The sequence below is a fragment of the Drosophila montana genome, unplaced genomic scaffold (genome assembly GCF_035044405.1).
Source record: "Drosophila montana isolate Dmon_TW-CO22-7 unplaced genomic scaffold, ASM3504440v1 contig_402_1, whole genome shotgun sequence".
In the NCBI taxonomy this organism is placed as follows: Eukaryota; Metazoa; Arthropoda; class Insecta; order Diptera; family Drosophilidae; genus Drosophila; species Drosophila montana.
In genome coordinates this window covers 1,615,001-1,638,267 of record NW_026998739.1, presented here as the reverse complement: position 1 = coordinate 1,638,267, position 23,267 = coordinate 1,615,001, and the positions used below count along the sequence as shown (strand labels likewise).

Genomic DNA, 23,267 nt, shown 5'->3' with positions numbered 1-23,267 from the left:
AACATAGTAAAACTTATAAATGCCGAGTTTGGTCAAGTTATTTCGATAAAGAAAAAACTTTTTTATACAACAACTTAAAGTTCGACCGATCGTTCCTACGGCAGCTATATGATATGGTGGTCCGATCCAGCCGCTTCCGACATATATGTTGTGTGCAACAGAAAGAGGTACGTAAGAGGGAAACAGACAGACGGACCGATCGACATGGCTATTTTGACTCGGCTGTTGCTATTGATCAAGAATATATTTACTTTATGCGGTCGACGATGACTCCTTTTGTGCGTAACACATTTCGAGACAAAATTATAATACCCTGTGCAAGGGTATATAATGGCAAATGTCGCCAAATTTAGCATTATATAAGATACTACCGGGTATAACCCGGCCTTGCGCGTGGCACGTATGTTATAAAATCAATGTTCTCAAGCAAATTTGAAATGATTTTGAAACTGATCGGACGGTAAACAAATAACTTTCATACAAACGGTTTCCGCCAATTTACCACTGTTGCGAGTGGAATTTCTCAAATCGCTGAAACACGTATTCATTACATTCTTATGTAGAGCTTTGAAAATAAGTTTCAAGCAAATCGGACACAATTTAAAACTTCGCACAACAAATCTTTGAGTCGCATTCCACCCGAAAAAGTTTGGATTCTGCGAAAAGTGTGAAACACGTCTCAAATGATTTTTCTTATAGATCTTTGGAAACGAATTTGAGCGCGAAACGTCACCCACCAAATTTTTGACCTCCATTTCCTCCAAGGAGGAGCGGATTTTTCGAAAAGTGTGAAACACCCCTTAAATGAATTTGAACAAAGATCTTTGAAAATAAGTTTGGGGCCGATCGGATGGTAAACAAAAAACTTTCATACAACCGTTTTCCGCCAATTTACCACTGTTGCGGGTGGAATTTCCCAAATCGCTGAAATACGTATTTATTAAGTTCTTATTTAGAGCTTTGAAAATAAGTTTGAAGCAAACCGGACAAAACTTAAAACTTCGCCAAAAAAATCATTAAATCGCATTCCCCCCGAAGAAGTTTTAATTCTGCGAAAAGTGTGAAACACGTCTCAAATGATTTTTCTTATAGATCTTTGGAAACGAATTTGAGCGCGAAACGTCACCCACCAAATTTTTGACCTCCATTTCCTCCAAGGAGGAACGGATTTTTCGAAAAGTGTGAAACACCCCTTAAATGAATTTGAACAAAGATCTTTAAAAATAAGTTTGGGGCCGATCGGATGGTAAACAAAAAACTTTCATACAACGGTTTTCCGCCAATTTACCACTGTTGCGGGTGGAATTTCCCAAATCGCTGAAATACGTATATATTAAGTTCTTATGTAGAGCTTTGAAAATATGTTTGAAGCAAATCGGACACAACTTAAAACTTCACCCAAAAAATCTTTAAATCGCACTCCCCCCGAAGAAGTTTGAATTCTGCGAAAAGTGTGAAACACGTCTCAAATGATTTTTCTTATAGATCACTGGAAATGAATTTGAGCGCGAAACGTCACCCACCAAATCTTTGAACTCCATTTCCACCAAGGAGGAACGGATTTTTCGAAAAGTGTAAAACACCCCTCAAATGAATTTGAACAAAGATCTTTGAAAATAAGTTTGAGGCCGATCAGATGGTAAACAAAAAAGTTACATACAAACGTTTTTCGCGATTTTTCCACACTTGCGGGTGGAATTTCCCGAAACCCCGTCTTAACGTGCACCTACATCACATAAGGTAGCTACAGTGAAAATTTCAGCTTCCTAGCTCTTACGGTTTGGGCTGTGCGTTGATCACCAATCAGTCAGTCAGTCAGTCAGTCAGTCAGTCAGTCAGTCAGTCAGTCAGTCAGGACAAACAGTTTTATATATAGAGATTATTTTTCCTTGATATCTTAATAAATTCATCAATTTTTGTTAATTGTATACAGCCCCCCAATATGAAATGTCATGTATTTCTTTTAAAGGATACAGGCATACAGTATAATTGAATGATAGTTAATAAAAAATTATTAAAATCCATATACAAGGATGCTATTTATTTTCTTTTTATTCGTTCTTTTTTATGGTTCTTTTCTTCTGCAATTAGGAAACAGGGAAACAGTAAAATATTATTTACTAGTAAGTCTCACCATCGGAATTTGCACTTTGCACTTGTCAAATATGTTCATATAGGACCATTAAATAAAATTGCATTACTGCAGTGTGTTATTCTTTAAAAAACATCTCAGCGTAAACTATAGAGTTTTCAGCAAAAATAAAATTTGCCAAAGGACTTGCTTGCAAAATTTAATTTATCAAACTTCTGCGCCGTTGCACAGCAGGCAAACACAGCACACACACACACATGCACACAGACACAGTTACTGACACCGCAGAAAGAGACACCACACGGAAACCGGAAGTAGAGCGCAAATTTTGTGAATGCACTTCCGCTTAGTGGCCTGCGGATTCGACTGTGTGTGCGTGTGTCTGTGTCTGTGGTACACGGTTGTCGTCCGCCCACAAATGTGTTGCCAGATACTTATGTGTGCACGGCTCGGGCTTTTGTTATTTATAATGCAACTGGCGCAATGAAATGCGAAATGAAGTATACCAAAAATTTATTGAATGGCAGGATTTATGTGATGCACACGCATCACACAATTACATGCTGTGCATTTTGTAGCATACTTTCGAGCTCACAATGCACATAAATAAAAGCATCAGTTAATCAACAAAATTGAATAAATGACGCATGGTTGGCATTAAATATTATTTGCCCAAATAAACCCAATTGTGTTTAATTTACAATTTGGACTTTTGTCAGTTGGCTTGATCTCTATTCACATCGTAAATTCGTCGAAAATCCCATATGAAAAAGGTTATCAAAGACAAATAATAAATGTAACATAATAAAAGTTCATACGCGTTTTTTTTACATATTTTTAGGCTTTTAATTTATTTTTGTTTGGTTAGTTTCAACCGCTGAACTTCAACTGAGACAGTGCAACTTCACATTGACATACACTGACATCTAGGATTTGAACCAGGATCCTCCTTATTAATTTAGTTACTTAGACCTCTCTGCATATGTAGTATATTGAGCTGTCTAGCTCATAGACATATAGATTGCCAGAGTCGAAATAATATATATTCTAGCTAAAGCAGATACCATTTATTATAAGTCTCAAACATAGCATTCAAATTCATATATTTTCCGAAAGTTGAATAACGATCGGAAAAGTCACAGTATATGAATTCGCTTTAAGAAGGAATAAATTGACAATATTTAATTTGTCAAAAATTTACATTTTCTGCAGTGCACACCATTGCTATGTTATTTAAAATCTTTGTAAACTAAATGCATAGGAAACTTGTCTAAGTAATCGAATTAAGGCAGCTCAGAAAATCATTTTGCATTCGACTGCTTTGAAATGTTCAAGGCGATATTTAGGGACATAGGAACGCAGATCCAAGAGAAAGATTGATATTTTGTCAACATAAGGATTAAATATTAAATACGTATATAATTACTTATCATAACAAGAGGTGAATCTAATAAAGGGCTGACCAGAGCGTGTGTACAACAGAGGAAAGGTCAATCAGCAATAGTTGGACTATAATATAATAACAATAATAGTTTTAACCTTTGAAAAATTGGATTTAACAGCTTTGAATTTAAAGTAAACCGATTTAAAGGTTTTTCAATTTAGCCTTGACCCTAATTAAAGGAACGCCAAAAGGTATGCACACACACACGCACACCCTTTATTCCACTGTCACTCTCTCCCCCTCTTTCACTGCCTGCTTGCCTCTCTATCGGGTCATGCCACATATTTTGCCAAGGCGGCTTGGTTGAAACTAATGCACGCCAATTTTCAATACAGAAAATCGAACTTTGAAGTGGGCGCCGACGCGTCGCGAGCTATTTTGAGGACTGCAGCCGCGGGGGCGGTGGGGCGGCTCCTATGGGGCATGGTTGAACTTTGCTTGCAACGCGGCTGCTGCTACTGCTGCTGCACATCGCGTGCATTTCTTTCTTTTTGGCTTGGCCAAAAACCACTTGAAACTGTTATTGATGAACACGCGCAATGAACTGAGGGCCGAAGCAAAGGGGGGAGATGGAACAAAGGCCAGCTTACGGACGCCAGCTGCTGGAACTGGAGCTGCTGCGGGTATGCGGGATGAGACTGAGGGCACAAGTGCGAAGCTGGGGGAGGGGCCATTGAGTTGTCGCGGCAACGAATGCGTTTTGTGCGTGTTAAAGCACACAGAAAATGTGAAAATATGAAAATGAAAACGAAAATAACGTTGCATACTTAACGGCGCAGGCGAAAAGACAGGTGGAGAGGGCGGGAACTGAGCGGCCCGACACTTTACCACTTTTTATGCTTGGCGATAAATTAAAATTTTTATTAACATACTTTTCTGTTAGCAACAGCCTTTGCCCCCAAACGTCAGCTTGTCCAGCACTCGACGCGGACGCCGCGGACGACAACGCTCTGTGCTCTGGAGAAGGCCTTGGAATGAGAATTTCCTGTCCAAGCACTTTTTACGACTCTTGAACAGCGCACGCAAACTCTGACACCGCCATCCACCAGCCCAGCCCCCCCTTGCAGACCACGCTGATGCTATATACAATTATAATTTGTTGACGCGCTGGCTCAAGCATAACAAAAAAAAAATGCTTGCTCAGTGACAGAGTTTCAAGTCTGAAGGGTTTTCCTCACAGGCGCAGAGACCATCGCATTTACCAGAGAGTGAAAGGGGGCGTGGCAGGAATGCAGGCTGTGTCTTGCAGCAAGAAAACATTGTTATTATCATGGCCAATGGCCACTGCAGACGCAGCGAAAATCAATTTTTTTTCCCATTTTAAATTATGCATACGAACTTTACTAAGGGACGATAAAAAATTTAGATTGAAAATGAAATCGAAGCGAAGTGTTAAGGAGCAATAAGTTTAAGTATTGAGAATGAATAACAAGTTTTTCTAGTTATTTTTTTCCACTTATTTTTTAAAATTAAAATTTATGTTTGCAACAACCGTCAGAAATGCAGCTTTCTACAAATTTACGGGAACCACAGTAAAAAGAGGCTCTGCGGGAAATGCGCAGCGAGATAGACGGTGAAAATCCCAATCTGAAGACTAATCAAAATCCGACCAAATATCAAACAAAAAACTTAAGAAAATCCGCATCCAAAACAGGCGGAAGATGCTTAACTAAAGTCGGAGTAAGAAGCGAAGTATAAATCAAAAATTAACCTAAAGTCTAAATAAAATGAGAAGGAGAGAGAGAAACGATATAAGAATAGAAAATAAAACCAATGTAATAAGCAAAGAACGATGCGCAGCAAGAAGCGAAATGATAAGTGACGTGAGAAAAACATCCAGAAGAGCAGCGAGAAGTTCAGCGAAAAGTTAGGCGGAATATGATCAAAAATAGCTGTAAAATAAATATACGTAAATAAAGTCTTTTCTTAATTGTATAAGAAATGTATAGAAAACTTATGACCGCTTCGCTTCTCGCGGCTATATAGATCATAGCCCTAGACTGCTGGCAAGCGAGCAAAGTTATGCAATTAATAAATAGAACAAAATTGTCTAATAAGCTTAAATAAAAATAATTATGCTGCATAATTATGCTTAACAGCTTAAAGGATAATTGAAACTTTAACCATAAATTCTATTCGCGTAATTGAGCTGTTTAATTATCCCACGGATTATATGAACAAATTTATTTCAATTTTTTACGGATATTACAAGCTTTTGTAATTGCAATAAAAAAGAAATTAGCTTACAAACAAAATATCATTTGCTATTCAAATTCAAACACAAGTCCCCCGATTACTGCATCCCCTCGCAAGTCTATCATTTATTGTTTATTATATATTAAAATAGAGAAAAACTACGAATTCAATTAAAAATTAATTGAAACATGTTTAATGCCACTCGGTATTTGGACGTGCAAAACGGCACCTAAAGGTACTCGAGAATTCAGCAAATGGCACGCTCCACAATTTAAGCCCCGCCCCTTCCCTGTAATGTATGTTGCATTGAAATGCAAATATTTTTCACTATAATTGAAGCACGACAAATGCGAAGGGGAATTGTGAATGTGAATGCGAATGGAATGTAATTGTGTAATTCAATCATCACTCGGCCAACCAACAAACAAATAAACAAGCAAGCGCCTCGATATACAAGCAATTCAATTAATTTTTGTATTACAAATCACAATGATAAAAAGAATTAAATTAAAAATAATAACATTTCAATGTGATCAAGAGACAAAAGGAAAAAAGAAAGGGAAAAAGGGTAAATATTTCTAAAAAACTAAAACACATTTCAAATAAGGTTTGCTGCTCATTTGAGTATTTGATTGCATATACCCTACTTCAAAATATATATGCACGGTATGTAGGCAATATAAACGCCTGCTTTGCTTACAAAATGTTTTTTAATTGAATTTAAGATAAAAGATATAAAAATATATGGCGCAATAATAATTGGCCGCGGCCCGAGGGCGTTGTTTTGGGGCGTGCCGCTGACAGCAGCAAAAAATAAATACATATATATATATATATACGCACATATAACTACATCTGCGTATATATCAGAACAACAGTAAATTGCAGTTGGACAATTCGCGTACATTAACCGCAGATGCATCAGGACAATGGAAAGGGCAAATGGTCTGGCCAGGACCTGGCTGCAATATTTATTGAAAGGCTGCCTGCGTGAGCAAATGACAATTTTATTGCGCACATTTTGGGCCGAAGCTCACTCATTACAAAATGGACAAAGGAGCCTCTGAGGTTAATAATGCCGGCCAGGGATTTTAATCATCACACAATTTCAGAACTTTTTTATTTTTATTTTTATTGCTGGTGTCTGGAATTTAAACGGCCAGGCGATTTATGAGGACAACAGGAAATTGAAAATGCTATTAAATGTGGTTACACATGAACAGCAATACAATGCAAATGCGATGGTCTATAGCGGGGGTCTCCATAGTGGTATAGCATACGAAATGGAACACTCAGTTTTGATTAAGTGTTACTTAATAATAAATTTTATGGCAAGATAAACATAGTTTCCCAGCATACAAAACGAAACTAGGCATCAAGTAAAGAAAGAATTAAAAAATGTAGTATATAAAAACTAATTGGTATTACACATTAATAAGTTTGATGGCAATATATCTTTTCTAATGGTGTCAGAAATTAATTTTGGATAATCAAGCAAGTATAGGGACTAGATGTAGTATATAAAAAGAAATAGACACCAAATATTAATAAGTATCAAACTTATTAACTTATCAACTATCAAACTTATTAATATATGGATCTGTAATGGTTAAATACATTTTCTTACATTTATTTTTTAATTTTCTGCAGTATTTGATTTCAATACTCTTTCAAAACCCGGAAGTTAGGTTCAGAAAGTATTTTAAATAATTTGTCATAGTCAATGCACAGTTTCAAGATTAGTGTTAAAAGACAGAGCTTGGAAAATAATGAATAAGATAAAAAACATTAGCACTTAACAATGCTTTGGGCTTCATAAAAATGGTTCATAATTAGTGACCTACATTTTAGATTTGCTATAAACTATTTCAGTTTCTTCTTGACCTGATTTGGATTTCTGACTGTTAATATTAATAACTATATAATGACTAAAGAACACTACACTACACACTGAATATTTTGTGTTGAAATGTACAAAAACTATATATATTATTTACTGTTCGATTATTTTTAGATCCATTAATAAATGTGATGTGTTTTTATATTATCTTTAATGGATCTTTCCAATTGTTATTTTCGAATCTAACTTACCAGACAGAAAAGTTGATAATTTGATCGCTTCGCTCGGGAAGTAGACCTGAACTTAGGATGTCCGAAATGGGACGTAGGATGAAGTGCACAACGTTTTCAATTTGCGTTAAGAGGTCGTGTGTATGTCGCGCGCCAAAAACTATGCAACACAAACTGTGAATGTCTTCTGGTTCCGTTGCTGGCCGACTGCCGCCGTCGATGTCAATGCCTGATGGCTGGTAATGTGATTAGTTGCCTCTGCCGTGAGTGAGTGTGCGTGTGTGTGTGAGTGTCTTGTGAGTAAATTTTAATTTAATTATGCCTTCGTCGCACTCCTGTTCTCCGCCTCGCTCTTCAGTTACGAAAAAACGGCTCAAAGCAAACGAGCGCAAACTAAAGACACGCACCAATAAACAAAGGCAACAATAACAAACAAACAAAAGGCAGCTGAACCGACAGAGAGACGGGTGCGGGGCACGCTTGCGGCAACGGTCCCGAGCACAAGTCTAGTTCGCTCGACCGACTATCAAAATAACCAGAAGCGAGCGCGCGAATGTCGAATGAATGGCGAATGAATGTGGAATGTGTGTTGATTCGAATGCGAATGCGAATGCGAACGATGCAGAACGGAACTTAAGTCCGTTCAGTTGGACGCTGGCGCTGACGCTGGCTGCTGGCTGCTGTCTGCTCTGGCTACTCTGTCGCTGGCTTTGGCTCTGGCTCTGGCTAACTGCTGGCGATGGCTGGCAATCGAATGCAACTGCTGCCGCTGCCTGCTACGAGCGACTGTTCGGCGTCTCTGTTGCATACGCCAAGGCGACCCACGAGTGGAACGCGCGGCAATGAAACAGTCGAGAGTCGTTGCTTTTGAGTGCAACTTGCAGTTTTGAGTGTTCCGGAACGGGTTGAAAACTGTGAAACAGTCCAAATGCACACCTGTGCCTAAAGAGGGTTTGAGCTGGCGGGGGTGCTAGCTGGCTTGCGTGTAGGTGCGCGTGTGTGTGTGTGTGGGTAATTTTATATTGAACTAGAATGCTAGTCGAAAATTTAATTGAGTTTACGATACTTACTCCCAACTTAGAGCGCACACAATTCAATATTTGGCTCATTAATGTCTAAGGGTAGTTTCGAAGAGGGGATGGAACTACCATATATATATATCAAAAACCCATAACATTTAAATGATTGCTTTTTTGGAGCACCTATTTACTATCTACGTACATATATTATGTGTACTTAGCCGTCAGGGTAGTTGTAGAGACAATTTGAAATGTACAAGAACTTAGATAGTAAAGAACACGAACCAGTGAATAGTAAATAACCCGTACAAATGAATCCCATGCAACTGGTTTTAATTGGAAATGTTGGCTTCTAGTTGTTGGTGCAATTGCAGCCAGATGAATCTTGAACATTTTGTTATCAAATTAAAGCCTCTAAATGGTAGCAAAGTTTTGGCAGAGACTCTAAACTTAATTTAATTTAAATAATCGAAATTGCAATCTAGAAAAGCCCATTTAGAATTAAGATTATTTTACGTGATGCACTTCAGTAATTACTTTTATTTTTAGTATTATTTATCCTTCATACTAGCAGTTTTAAAATTTTATCAACAATAACAATTATTATTATGTTTGTTTATGTTCTAATTATTAAGTTAAAGTTAGTTAAAGAAGTAATTTAACTAACTTACAAATAAACAAGAAGGTGTCTTCCTCTTTCTCAAACAACTATACAAATATTACCAATTACGTAGTGCCCATTACTGAAAAGAAAAAATATCAAAATATGCAAGCATTAATTAAATTTATGAAAATCTAACAGAAGGGCGATGTTAGGTAAAGGAAGGGAGCGAGTAAAAGGTAGTGTGAGAGAAAAGGCGGGATTAAGCGAAAAAGAAATAGAGAAAGCATATGATTGTAAAATAGAAAATTATTAGGGATGCATATTAGTTAGCATTGAAGACATTTATAACTACAAATAATATAATTACTCTTTAAGTATACCCAAATATATTAAAGGACTAAAAACTAAGAAGTGACATAGAAAAGAATTGTGTTTTACATTTAAAGAAAACTAATTAGCTCTCTTATAATTCATTTCTATTTTATATTAAGCAAAAAATGATGCAAATATTTAAACCCAGGCAAGTATAATAATTTGATACATCTTCTTAAAACATGTCACTAATCTATTTGAAGAATTTCATAAACCAAAAATACCTTGCCGAAAAATTCGAATATTATTATTTCTAGGTAAAGAGTATACATAAATAAACAAATTTTAACATGTAATAGAGCATGATGTTTTTCAATATATATTTTTCTATATTATGGGTAATTTAATAATAATTTGACTTATGAAAGTCTTCAAGTAAATCCGCGAGATGCATGACTGTTTCTTTTACTATACAACACTGCTAAGGGAAGGGTATTTCAGATTCGTATCAGATCTCACACCTCTCGATATGGCTGGTTGCCCGTCCGCTTGGCTGCCTGTCTGGATTGTATATCCTGGTCTTTGTGTGGCTTTCATTGTGCCCGTCCTGGCTCCACCTGTTCTACAATATATACAAAATGTAATGATACTCCTGGTTGGTATGCTCCCGTTTCCACATGTAGGCTGTCTGCCAGCGGCTGCTGCGGCGACAGGCGGCACAATAAAAGCGTTGCACGCACTATGCAATATGCAACAGTTGCAAATACGCAGACGAGGCGAGCGGCAATCAGAAGCGGCAAAGAGCTGCGGCTGGGGCCGGAATGAGGGCAGGATAAACGCACACTTTATATATGTTTGTGCATCTCTGTGTGTGTGTGTGTGTGTGTATGTCCGTGTATGTAAAATAAGTCGTTGTGTAATCTATCCATGAAAGTCCGTTTTGCATTTTGTGTGCTTAACGCATCGTTTGGCCGCGCAAATTGGGTTTCACTGTTGTTGTGGCTGTCGCTGCTGCTGTGGCATCTGCTTTTGTTGAATTTCTCTCACAAATAAACTGGAGCGAAAATGTTGACGTTACCGCTGATTGGATATGCTTTTGAGATGCCCGCACATCAATTGTGGCCAAGGCTCAGCTTCAGTTACGTCTTTGACTTTGGCTTTAAGGCCAGCCAAGCGGATTAACTGTTGCTGGCTTTTGTGCTCCAGCCAAGTGCCAATTAAAAACTTTGACACGTTGTCCGCCTGCACGGTCTGGCAATTTAATTAGCAAAACCTAATCAATGGCTGTCCAAAATGTTGCGATTGTCATAAAAGTGGTCACAGCCAAGCAGAAAGTTAGCCCAAAGTGCAGAGAGAACACGCAGTCAACTGCAGATACATTATATACTCACCACAGTCTGGCTGAGATATACATTCATATCTATTATATGCTATGCACTCGTATTTAGCACAAACTACGACTGCCACAGCATGCAATTTATGCCGCACCAGTGCTGCCTAATAGGATTGCGGCTGTAATTTTTGGGACTTCAGTTTTTCAATCTTGAAATGTGTGCTGCATTCTCCCGACTGCATTAATGCAGTTAATGCACACAATATTCTCTAGCCTTTCGACATAGCAAAGAAACTTGTTTATAGACCATGCACAACTGTCGAATATCACACTGCAATTATTACATATGTATATACCCCTAAAATATTATTGCATGCGTATCTCTATTAATTTCAATATCTATATACTTTCTATTTTCATGTTGACATGCATCTGTCTTGCTCACACCAACGAAATTGTGAAGTTTGATAAATTGAGTGGCAATGCTGATTAACATACACACTGTCACACGCACTACATACAAACAAACATGCATACATACATAGACACATATGCGTATGAATTGGACGATACAACACATGCAAAAACACATCGAAGTAATAAAAATTAAAGGCTTGTATACCCTATCAGAAGGCAGCCAAAAAGTACCTATATATATTTACTAGCGGATATTGCCCGGCCTTGCCCGTGGAACGTTTTGTGCTCAAAATTTTAGATATTACCTTTCCACCAAGTACCCGCCCGTGGATAATTGAAATCTACCCGTACCATCTGATCTCCACTTCTATTTATCCACTTCCACTTCTAAATTGAATGACCAAATGTTGAAATCAACAGTTCCGGCCATGTAAATCTTGTGATAAGCGGATAAATAAACTTTCGCTTATTAAACTTTTGACCCGCATTTCTCATCTAAGAACGGTGAACTTTACGAGAACGTACCAAAATAGTTTTCGTAAAGATCTTTAAAAATGAGTCTGAAACCGAAAATTTCACAGTTGTGGATGGAGTTTTAAAACTCGCTGAAACATGTTGCAATTTATTTTTCTATCAGTTTTGAAATTAAGTTTGAAGCTGATTCGCCCGTTTAAGCTTTCACCCGCATTAATCATCCAATAGGGGCGTATTTCTATAATAAATAATTCATTTTAAAATGTACTAATTTACTGTTCGCAACGATCGCACACGAAAAGCCTTAAGCTATGACGTCATATGCAAACAAAAACTAAGATGGACAAGCTTTATCAAGACTGCCGCTGAAAGACACTTCCTTTAATGTTTAAGATAACTTTAAACAACACTTTCTATAAATGTTGATACAAATTTCCATTATATATCCCCGCAGTTTATAGACATCAACTGGTCAAGACAAAGACAATATACATACATAAATAATAAAGTCTTATACTATCTTTCGTCGAGTTAATTAACAGGGATTTAATAAATACTATTTTTCAAAACAGAAAACAAGTATAACATCCAAGCAAACGTGAAAGCTAACGTTGTGAAACAAGTGTACATACATATATACATATTTATGTATGCATACATGTTCATACATAAACACAAATGCAAGGTTTTAATGATTCAATCAGGAGAGGTAAGCTTTGAGCACATAAATTTAGTCAAGCTTAATAATCATTTTATATGTATATGTTACGATTGAATAAAAATGTTATTCAATACATATATTCAATAATAATAAAGTAACAAGAAAAAATTGAATTACCAATTTCTTGGCAGACATACATACATACATTCAAAAACATGCGTTTGTACGCAGTGCGGAGCAGTGAGAGGAGCGATTGGCAGCCAAGTAACGGTTCTTGCTTGAGAGTATGTATGAATGACGCACGGGCACAAAATAACTAAAAGTCGTATTTGCACACGCGAAAAACATGTTTGCTATTGCTCATATATTTGCACAACACATCAAATTGTTATTATTTAAAAAAATTAATAAAAAAAACACTGAAAATCCCGAATTATATTTGTAATATGCTCACTTTCGCGGGAAACACTGCAGAAGCAATCGCTCGAAATGGTCTGCCTAATATTACAGAGCTGCACAGACTGTTGAGCAAAATTTAAACATATCGATATATCGCATGTAACGATACGATTACATTCACATTGAAGCCGCCTATCGACGCCAGCTGCAAAGAAAACGGCGGAAAAACTCAAAAGAAACATACAAAAGCGACGCCTGCTCAGTGTGCCAAAAAGAAAGACGCAAAATAAAATATATATTTACTAGAGAATATTTCGAAATATAAGAAACCAGAAACTCGCTGCCAAAATGCCGCGCACAAAGATAACAAAAAATTCGAAACGAAATCGCGAGGCGGCCAATCGTGAGGAAAAGATACGCACCTTCGAATTAAAAATGGATTCCGTACTGATGAGCATCGACGACTTGGAGATGCGCTACAAATCCATGGTGGATACGCAGCTGCAGATGATTACCTCGCGGCTGCAAACCGAGCTGCGCGAGATGAAAATGTGCGACTTTCTGGAGCTGCTGCCCACACTCGAGCACTTTGCCGACTTCAAGGCCAGCGATCAGACGCAGCATTTCGGCTCGCAGTCCATGTGCAGCAATACAACAAACGGCGGCGGTACCAATACCAACATTTGCTCAGCCGCAACAGCGACCAGCAGTCGCAATGATGAGGGTATTATTTCTTTATTTTTTATTTTGATTTATTTTCTGCTTTTTGGTGGCGCGTTCTCGAACTCTGCTCTAATTTTCTTGTAATCCTAACATTTGTCATCCTCACGCACGCACACACACGTACACCCATACATTTTGCTGTTGGTCTGGCCACACTCTATTTAGGCTACCTTACAGAGGACAGCAGCCTGGGCGGTGCCATCAGCAGCAACAGCGCATGCACTATGTCCGCTTACGCTGGTTCCATGCTGCGCTCGGCTAAGGCCATGCGCACACCTGGACCGCTGCATTCGGCGCGTGCGCGTCGCGAGCGCCGCAGTCGCTCCGCTTGTGGTGCCTCCAAGGTGCTGGTGAATACGAGCAGCGCTGTGGCCAGCAGCAGCAGCAGCTCGAATGCGCTTCGAACTTCGCGCAGCAAGATGCGCACACCGATGGCATCGCGTCCAAAGGCATTTAGCGCAGATCGTACGCCGCGCCTTCTAAAGAAGCGCAGCTCTTCGCCCTCCACGCCGCCCATGGCCTTTCTGCGCTGGCCCAAGCCCGGTGAGGTGGCGCTCTCCAAGTTCGGCAGCCCCATTGTGTCTCAGGTGTAAGTGATGTCCCCTGGAGTACGCGTCTATCAGCCAACTAAATTCTGCCCCCCTTCCATTTGCAGCATGCCAGACAAGTTTGCCAATGTCAATATACCCATACGCAATGGCGTATTATCGCTCCGGCCCAAGAAGCTGTCCGAGATCAAGGCTGATCTGTTGGAGAATCTGGATGCGGACACTTTAAACCAAATAAGGACATTGCATGAGAACTTGCAATTGATTGTTAACACGGCCAACAAGGCCGGCTTCAAGTAGCTCCCCAAACGTCGAATGCCTACAAACTTAAATCTATCCTCTATATATACATATATATTCCTAATCTATACACATACCTATTTTATGTTCGTTTAGTTTAAGTTCAGTTCGCAGTTGCTAATCCATTTTTTAAAGTGTATTCTAAAATTAAGTTGGTCCCAAGTTAATAAAAATCTAAATGTTCAATCGCAGCAGGCACAGAAGCTGTCAATTCTCGAGTCTAAGCATTTAAAAACTGTTTCAGTCTAAAGTCGACATGCCACGCACCAAAATAGGAAAACGTACCCGTCAGCAGATGCGCCTGGATGCGGAGCGGGAGGAGCAGCTGCGCATGGCACAGATGAAACTGGAGTCGTCGCTGGAGAAGATCGATGAACTTGGCAAGCGCAGCGTGCAGCAGGTGAACAATCAGCTGCAGCTAATATTGGCGCGCACCCATCAGCATGTGCTGCAGATGAAGTGGAGCGAGTTTCTCAAGCTCAAGCTGCACCACTTTGAGGACTATCAGTGGATAGGTGAGTAGCAGCCATCCTTATTATAAAAATCCACCGCTAATAAAGACTTTCAGCGCCCAAACCGCCTACGAAGCGCAGCCAGTCCATTACGCGCAGCGGACGCTTGCGCACGCCACAGCAGCCGCTGTCGGCGCGCCCTCAGGTACAATCCGTGGACCGGGTCCGTGGCATGGTCCGGCGCGCCGACTTACCAGCTGTGGCTCTGTTACGCTGGCCCAAACCGGGAGAGGTGGCTCTCTCCACGGGCGGCAGCCCGCTGGCCGTGCAGACGTAAATAATGTCCACGCCTATTACTATCATCATCAACTGCACTAATTCCTGTCTGCTGCAGTTTTCCGGATCGTTGCGCCAACGTGCACATACCGACCAAGCTGGGCGTGCTCAAGCTGAAGCCGCAAAAGATGTCCGAGGTGAAGCGCGAGGTGCTCAAGCAGTTGGACTCGGCTACTTTGAATCAGATTAAAACCCTTAACTCCAATCTGCACATGATTGTCGACATGGCCACCAAGTTGCGCAAGTTCTAGTGGATTGGCAGGCAGTCCAGTCAAGGATGATCTCGCTTCGGTTTACTCTTATTTCATTAATATTTTATTTAGTCTTTTTCATTTTCTCATTTTCAATGTTTTTTCTCTTTTTGTTAAACATTAAGTGTACGTGTTGCTGTTGTTGTTGTTGCTGCTGTTGTGTTCTTGCAATTTCATTGTATATTTAATTTATAATTAATTAATAAATTTAATTATTGATAGATTTGTAAGTACAAACATAAACGTAGCGCACATAATATTAATGTTTAAATTGTTTTCATTTGTTTAATGTAAATTCAATTCAAAGTGCGTTCCTCTTTGAATTTCGCTTGTTCTTTATACGAAAATTACATTTACACATGCATGTTATTAATTAATTACTTTAGAAATTAATCATTTCATGAATTACTTATGTACGTTGTTTTGCATAACAAATGTTTTGTCAAGTGTTGAAATTTTGTTTATGTTATGTGAAACTTTATATACTATGCAACTGTGTGTGTGTGTGTGAGTGTGTTTGTGAGAGGGTGAGAGTCGTACATAGAAATATAATATATAGCAAAAAGGTACATAGACTTACACAAAATATGTCTGAATTATCATTTCTTAGTAGTTTTTAAGAGAGAGAGAGACATAGACAACATATAAACAGTGACTGCGACAGTGACAACAACACAATATAACATTTAGTTTAATTCTTTCATTTTTTGTTTGTAACATTTATGTGGCTTGTATTTGGGTTCATGTTTTGGGTGTGTTTCGTATATCCTAAGTGTAGCCAATTTAATATACTGAATTAAATAAATATGCGCCCAATCGAATGCCTTTAAAACGATTCCTTACATTGTTAATTATGCTCCTAACAAAATAAGTCTTTCGATATCCATATTTAATCCGCAATTTTAAAAACCATTTGGTTCCAGTTTGGGTCCGACAACATAGGGAAACAGGAAACAATAGCGTATAAATATGTGCCTAAGTGTTACGAAACATGTCAATACTTAGAAATTAGATGCATATGTGAATGATTTGAACTGAAGTTTGCTCGAAATAAAACTAATTTCATTCCCATGTACGTATTTCTCTTATCCAATGCCTACCGAAACTAACCTAACGTCGTAAATCAGTTAACTAGGCGTTCCCCGAACGCGTCTAACTACGCTAATCCCATTCTCAACCGTACTAAAACTCGATCGATACCACAAATTTTTGTTTTGCTTTCATTTTTTGGTTATCCTGTTGGACTATTTCTTCATCAGTTTTGTTCGGTCATCTTTTCATTTTTTTTTTTTGTTTAACACAGCCAATCAACAATAGATCCTCCCAGCTTTTCCCGATACAGAATTTCATGCAATATCTCTATATACTATGTACAGCAGCAGACATAATAACTGTAAAATGATGTACAAAATTTGGTAAAGGTGTTGCTATACTTTTTATCGTAACTGTGAAATGGTTCCTAAGTATTCCCGCGTGTGTGTGTGTGTGTTCTATCATGAGTCTATACTCTTGTAAGCCTTGTGTATAAAGTTGTAATCTTTGTATTGAAAGTTTTGTATGGTTATTATGAATTTGTTGTTTATACAAAATTGTGCTATGAGTTTTTTTGTCTTTTTACTATTTTTGTTTTACAAATAACTATTTGCTTAGGCTGTTGTTTTAGAATTCGTTATAACGTTGTTTAAATGCTAATTAATATATATTTGTTTTTGTATTTTTGTATTAGTTCTTTTGGGCACTACTTATTACGGTTCAGGGCTTCTTTGTAATTAGTAAATAGTATTTTTTTTTGTTCATTTTATATTTTTGTAATATTTTTTTTGTTTCTTAACAATTTGTTTTGTAGGCTTATGCACGGGTACAGGGCGTTGCATTTTGTATTTTTTTCTTCATATTTTTTCGTTTTATGGTTTCACGTTTTATGTATTTTTTTAATTTGGTACAAATTTATGGTACTAGGTTGCATAAAGAGAATACGAGTATATACAGTAAAAATATATATATATAAAAACTGAATGGAATTATTAAAAAGTTGAATGCATATATACAATTAATTAGTAATAACTTATTTATAGATGTGCTTGTAACTAATTAAATATATATGTATAATATGTATGTATGTATCAAAATGGAAACTGTTAAATGTTAGTAATATTTAAGTTTTTTTTTTGCTGTATAATTCGTAGCTAGCTTTAGTGTTGTAATAAATTTATGAAATTAATTCTTGTTATGAATACGAAAGTTTATGGTAATTTGTTTTTTTGTTTTTTTTTTCTTGTTTTTTTGTAAATATTTTTTTGTTCAATATATATATGCATGTATAACTATTTTGGTAATTTAATATATATTTTTATATGCTTATAAATTAATTAATTTCATTAAATGCTTAAATTCATTAATGCACTTTATATGTACTTTTTGTGTTGCTGTGTGTGTGAAATTTGCTAGAATCTTTTGCCAAGTCACTTAACTATATAAATATATATATTTATACGTATGCAATGTACTTGTTAATCATTCAAACCTATACTAAATGCAGTATACTTGTGTATATTCATTTCTTGTTTTGGTTGAGGTCCTATTCAGTATAAATCAAAGCTACGTGAGAACCAAGAGCAAAGCTGAAACTTGGCTTTCGACAATATCTATTTACTTTTGGTAATACCCTTGCAGAAAGTATTTTACTCTTCCCATCAACACCATACGTCTATCAAAACTGAAATTTGATAGATATTAGATAAAATGGGTTAAGATAGACATAAAATAAATATTTTAATTTAACATATCTGCAAGGGTATTTAATCGTCGGCATGTCGTATATATAGCACTTCTTTTATGATTTTAATTTAATTGCATTAAATGTAGCCTCTTAAAAAAAAACGAATTTTAACTAACGCTGTCTCAAAAATGTAATTACTTAAATTACTTAAATTAATTTATGTGAAACTTGCGATTAGCATTCAAATACTTATATGTACAAATAAATACATATTGTTATTAATGTTCAATTATATTGTTAGTATTATAATTTTGTGTGGTAACTGGCATTTATTTATGTTTTGTCTTTTTATTTAGTTTTTTATTTTATTGTTAAGAGTTTATATATAAATTTGTATGTTTATTATAGGTTTTTTTTGAACTTAACGAGAGGTATTTCTATTTTCCCAAGTGTTAATATCGCCATTTGTGTATACACTTCATTATTTCATAATAATTTTTATCGTTGTTGTCGTTGTTCTTTTCTCAGCATCATAATTTGTTAAAGCATAAAGCAAAGGAAATAAATGAAAAACAAAACCACTTACCCCATATTTTACTTTTATATATTGTATATAAATTTTTATTTAGGCTTTGTTGCATTTTAAACATATTTAATAAAATTAAAAAACTAAATTTAAAATATTTTTATATATATATGTACCATAATATTTGTATAGCTTTGTTTTAAAAAATAATATTTATAACGATTGAACCCAACTACAGATTACAGTTTACAGATGCGTTTGCGTGAACAAAATCAAAAAATCAATGATAAAAAATAATTACACAATATAAAAAGGAGAAACATTTAAAAGATTTCTCAGTAAAGTTGAAGTAATTGTGATATGCTACATAAAATGTATATATAAAAGAAATATTGTGTTATCGATAAAACGTTGTTACAAATTAGTTTAAACAAAAAACCTGTAAAATAGCCTTCACATTGAATTGCAACGACGACTTTTGTGCAGTTCGCGCGCTTTTCTATTTGCTTGTTAAAAATTATAAAAATAATTAATTACGTTTAAAGCATTAACTAAATTATGAATTACAATTTCGTAAATAATAATATGTGTATGTAATAGTGAAAATTATATGTACAATTCCAGTTACACAGTTACTCAAAATCAAATAGCATAACAAATATACATACATATAACTAAGCAAATGTTTTTTGTTTTGTTTATCAAATTGTAGTTGTATAAAAATTGATTTAGTACGCCAAATAGTTGTTCATAAAGCAATCGCTTAAAATGATATGGATGTATGTATAAAAAGGATAGAAACGTATACGTTTGGGAATTGAATATAATAAAAATCGTATAGAAATATGTCTAGGGAGACGATCTATAGCAACAAATAAGCAACATTAGTATATTATAAAATTTAACAAATTATCACACTGAAAAAAATTCAACACTAATTTTAAATATGTATACATATACATATATATGAACATTTGGCATATGTATATGTATATATACATACGTATAAATCTGTGTGTGTGTTATATGCTTATATAGTTCGTTCAAATTGTATACGTTTTTCATTTTGTTAATTATTTTAATTAAACGTAACACTAATGCCGTTATAATTTAAAGCCGATCTCGCTTGTATTTTGTTTTGTTTTTTTTTAGATCTTTAGTGTTATACATATTTCCATAATAAACAACAGCTCGAAACGTTGCGCCAGCCGCAATATTAACATGCAGTTTCTTATATATATATAAATATATACATACATATACATATGCATGTGCATATATGTATGTGTGTGTTTTTGTATATATAGCATCTTAGTCTAATCTTTATGTTTAAACGTAATAAATATTTTTTTTTTTCGTGTTTTTTTGTATATTTTTTAGCAGCTTTTCAAAATATTTAACTATAGCTTGTTATTTAATAATTTTCTTTTTGTTTCTTTTTTTGTTATTTTTTTAGACGAGGTTCCCATTTTTTATGCATTACAATTAATATTTGCTAGTGTTAATAATAAATATATTTATGTATATATACATATATATTTGTTTTTAACGTTTTGGCTTATTGTATAGTGCTGCTAATATAATTTAAATTTGACATATACATTTTACACATTTCTAGACGTTCGTTCGCTTTTGTTGAAAATTTGTTTCAAGCCTGGTTTTGTTTTTGTTTTAACAGAAATGCTGCGACTTTCATTTCATTTATTTAGTTTTTGTTTTTTAATTTTCAAAGGAAAAACGTTCTGAGAGCCTTAAATGCGTTTGAAGAACATGAATTGTCATTGATGTTGTTTAGCAGTTGTTGTTCTTGAGTCCTTGGGTTTTGCTCAGGCTCCTTAGGGTCACCTCGTGGCGCTGCTTGTAAAGAAGTCCGCTGTGTGGGGAAAAAGAATGACAATTTAGCTTGGGAGCATAGTTATATGTATATATATGTATACTCACGCGTCTCGAAGCTAAAGCCCAGCGTTGGATCTGGCGGTGTGTTGAGCATTGGATTACCGCTGCTGCCGCTGCCAGTGGGCGTGACATTGCCCATGGAATTTGTACTATTGCCGCCGCCAATCATTGGTCCCTGCTGCAGCGGACTCTGCGGTGTCTGACCCCGTTGTGCCACGCCCGCGCCGCCAACGCCCACAACACCGCCCGTGGCTGCCGCAGCCGCCTGCTGGGCCCGCACGCTGACCACCGCGCGCAGCTCCTGCTTGACAAACTCCGAATTGGCATTGCCGCCAGCTACGCCGCCGCCGTTGCCAGCTGCAAGAATTGAAGAAATACCAAGGATTAGTCGAGTCTACAATTAGTCAATTAGCCAACGCATATTTCAACCCACAACAAAATAAATGATTTTTAGTCACAATTATAGTTGAACTTAGCTAGACGTATAACATAAATAAATACACAACAGACAACAGAATACAACATATAAATAATATATTAAATATATAATAAAGTATACGACACACACTTAAATGTTGAATCTGGCTGGTTGGTTTGGGGGTAAGGTTGCAAATAAGGGATATATATAGGCGGGTGGCTTATTTTAAAAAGTAAACATATAATAATTTCAAATTAATCATAATTACATGAATTATTCACTTGGACTTTTTTTTTTGTGAGTATTTTGCATAAACTATACTTTAATTATTCAGCGTAAATAGAATTCTTGTCATTTAAAATGTTGTTATTTAATCAAGATTTTTTATTTAAATATTTAAATCATTTTATATATTTATTTAAATATTTAGTTTATACTTCAATCGTGACTTGGCTGAATCCTTTCATTTCAAAGCACTCACTCCATTATATGGCCATGTGAATAGTTCATATTATAAAAAAATTAAGCCAAAACTTAAACTAAACATAAACAATACATATAAATACATACGTTCCCCAATTATCATAGTGATTATATACGTTTTTGTCGATTCGGTTCTAGGGTCTCAGCTATATCTAAAGTCTTTACATGGGTTAATACAGTGGGTGGGTGCAGCGCCTAAAAACTAGCCGTTTAATACTTATATTCAAATATACCTAGGTTATATACAAGATCAGATATATGTGGCACAGTTATACGATTATACAAAACACGCAAATGTGGTTAGGCAATTGATGTGTGTTCGGGGAGTCCCAAGGATTTGTTTTTTTGTACAAAATGTGTGGATCGCTTTTGGGTAATTAAATTTGCTTATTTATATATACACAATGATTAGCACGAATTTTTGATATGCATATGCATGTATATACATAAACACATATATGTACACAATATATATGTATGTAGGGCATGACATGTGATTACAGCGAGCGCATGAGAGCGAGCAGAGAGATATATATTTATATATATATAGAGAGAGAGAGTGAGAGAGAGAGAGAGAGTTCAAGTGTGAGCACACGGCTTACCGGTCTGCGCTCGACCATAGAAATCATTCGCCTGCTGCGCCTGACCATAGGCAGCGAGGGCTGCATAGCCGCCGCCGCCGCCGCTGCCGCCGCCGCCGCCACCGCCCAGCCCTATGATGCCGTTGCCACCGCCGCTGCCCATGCCGCCCACGCCCATCATGGCCGGATGGGGGGACATGCTCATGCCGTTCATCAGCTGTTGCTGCTGCTGTTGTTGTTGCTGCTGGTGTTGGTGTTGGTGTTGTTGTTGTTGTTGTTGCTGCTGTTGCTGCTGTTGTTGTTGCTGCTGCTGTTGACTAGCGGCGGCAGCTGCACTATCATTGTGATTGTTGTGGTTGTTGCCGCTGTTGTTGTTGTTGTTGCCAGGCGACAAACCGAAACGCGTTGAGCCTGTTTCGGTTAAGCGTTTGATTTGTTTGGCTTTGGTTAAAAACTAGTCAAATATTAACAATGTCTGCGTGTATGTGTGTGTGTGTGTGTGTGTGTGTGTGTGTGTGTGTGTAGGGGTGTGTGAAACGGTGTTGGTATGCGTGTGTATGTGTGTGAAGCTGTTTATGTATTGATATTTAGTACAGTAATTAGGGTAAGCGGCATGTTGTGAACTGGTTCACGCTGCATGGGATCTAAGTAATTGTATGCTCAGCGCGTTTTCGGGTTACAATCGTGTGGAGCTGGAACTAGTTCGTTTCTTAAGTGGAACTAGCTCTTTCTTATGTGGAACTGGCTCTTTTGGTTTATAAGGTATAGTTAAAAGTAGTGCGCCATTTTAGTGACACTCTTGAGTATTTATGTAAAGTTGGAACTAGCTCAGCTTGAGTTAGTTCATAGTTAGTTACATAATTTTAAAACTAAGCTGGAACTAGCGTCGAGTTCATTTTGAGTCTATTTTAATTTAAATTTTGGTTATATTTAAAACTAGGCATTACTTATCAATAACAATTATTAAAAGTAATAACTGTTGCAGCAAGGGATCCAATATTAAACAATATATT

General features: G+C 36.6%; 4 protein-coding genes across 9 annotated transcripts in view; 2 read left to right on the top strand and 2 right to left on the bottom strand.

The window, feature by feature from the left end:
- Window positions 1-8,497, bottom strand: part of Ggamma30A (guanine nucleotide-binding protein subunit gamma-e) — a 62,249-nt gene extending 53,752 nt beyond the window's left edge. The window contains exon 1 of the mRNA XM_064697417.1: window positions 7,824-8,497. The gene's annotated coding sequence lies outside the window, so the exon portion shown is untranslated. The remainder of the gene's footprint in view (window positions 1-7,823) is intronic.
- A 4,712-nt stretch (window positions 8,498-13,209) lies between these two features.
- Window positions 13,210-14,783, top strand: borr (borealin-related). 2 transcript variants are annotated; one of them, XM_064697767.1, is made up of 3 exons: window positions 13,210-13,745; window positions 13,922-14,333; window positions 14,400-14,783. In XM_064697767.1, the coding sequence occupies exons 1-3, from the start codon at window positions 13,370-13,372 to the stop codon at window positions 14,590-14,592; spliced, it is 981 nt and encodes a 326-aa protein (XP_064553837.1). In that variant the 5' UTR covers window positions 13,210-13,369; the 3' UTR covers window positions 14,593-14,783. The 2 variants fall into 2 exon arrangements, with proteins under 2 accessions (XP_064553837.1, XP_064553836.1); XM_064697766.1 differs by having other exon boundaries at window positions 13,212-13,745; window positions 13,910-14,333.
- Window positions 14,784-14,832: 49 nt separating this feature from the next.
- Window positions 14,833-15,643, top strand: aust (australin). Its single transcript, XM_064697768.1, has 3 exons — window positions 14,833-15,107; window positions 15,161-15,377; window positions 15,439-15,643. Exons 1-3 carry the CDS (start codon window positions 14,849-14,851, stop codon window positions 15,629-15,631), a joined length of 669 nt encoding a protein of 222 aa, XP_064553838.1. The 5' UTR covers window positions 14,833-14,848; the 3' UTR covers window positions 15,632-15,643.
- Window positions 15,644-20,007: 4,364 nt separating this feature from the next.
- The window catches only part of tai (taiman), a 123,316-nt gene continuing 120,056 nt past the window's right edge, over window positions 20,008-23,267 (bottom strand). For 3 of the 5 annotated variants that reach the window (XM_064697305.1, XM_064697308.1, XM_064697307.1), the window contains 3 exons: window positions 22,276-22,665; window positions 20,818-21,129; window positions 20,008-20,749 (listed from right to left, as the gene is read on the bottom strand). In XM_064697305.1, the coding sequence (XP_064553375.1) occupies window positions 20,718-20,749; window positions 20,818-21,129; window positions 22,276-22,665 (734 nt within the window). In that variant the 3' untranslated portion in view covers window positions 20,008-20,717. The remainder of the gene's footprint in view (window positions 20,750-20,817; window positions 21,130-22,275; window positions 22,666-23,267) is intronic. The other 2 variants (XM_064697309.1, XM_064697310.1) reach the window with 1 other exon arrangement.

Excerpts from the sequence above, each read along its gene's own strand:
- aust (XM_064697768.1), top strand. The coding sequence starts at position 14,849 with ATGCCACGCACCAAAATAGGAAAACGTACCCGTCAGCAGATGCGCCTG. Across the intron at positions 15,108-15,160 it reads TGAGGACTATCAGTGGATAG|CGCCCAAACCGCCTACGAAG; the intron begins GTGAGTAGCAGC and ends AAAGACTTTCAG. Across the intron at positions 15,378-15,438 it reads AGCCCGCTGGCCGTGCAGAC|TTTTCCGGATCGTTGCGCCA; the intron begins GTAAATAATGTC and ends TGTCTGCTGCAG.
- borr (XM_064697766.1), top strand. The coding sequence starts at position 13,370 with ATGCCGCGCACAAAGATAACAAAAAATTCGAAACGAAATCGCGAGGCG. Across the intron at positions 13,746-13,909 it reads CAGCAGTCGCAATGATGAGG|GCTACCTTACAGAGGACAGC; the intron begins GTATTATTTCTT and ends CACTCTATTTAG. Across the intron at positions 14,334-14,399 it reads AGCCCCATTGTGTCTCAGGT|CATGCCAGACAAGTTTGCCA; the intron begins GTAAGTGATGTC and ends TTCCATTTGCAG.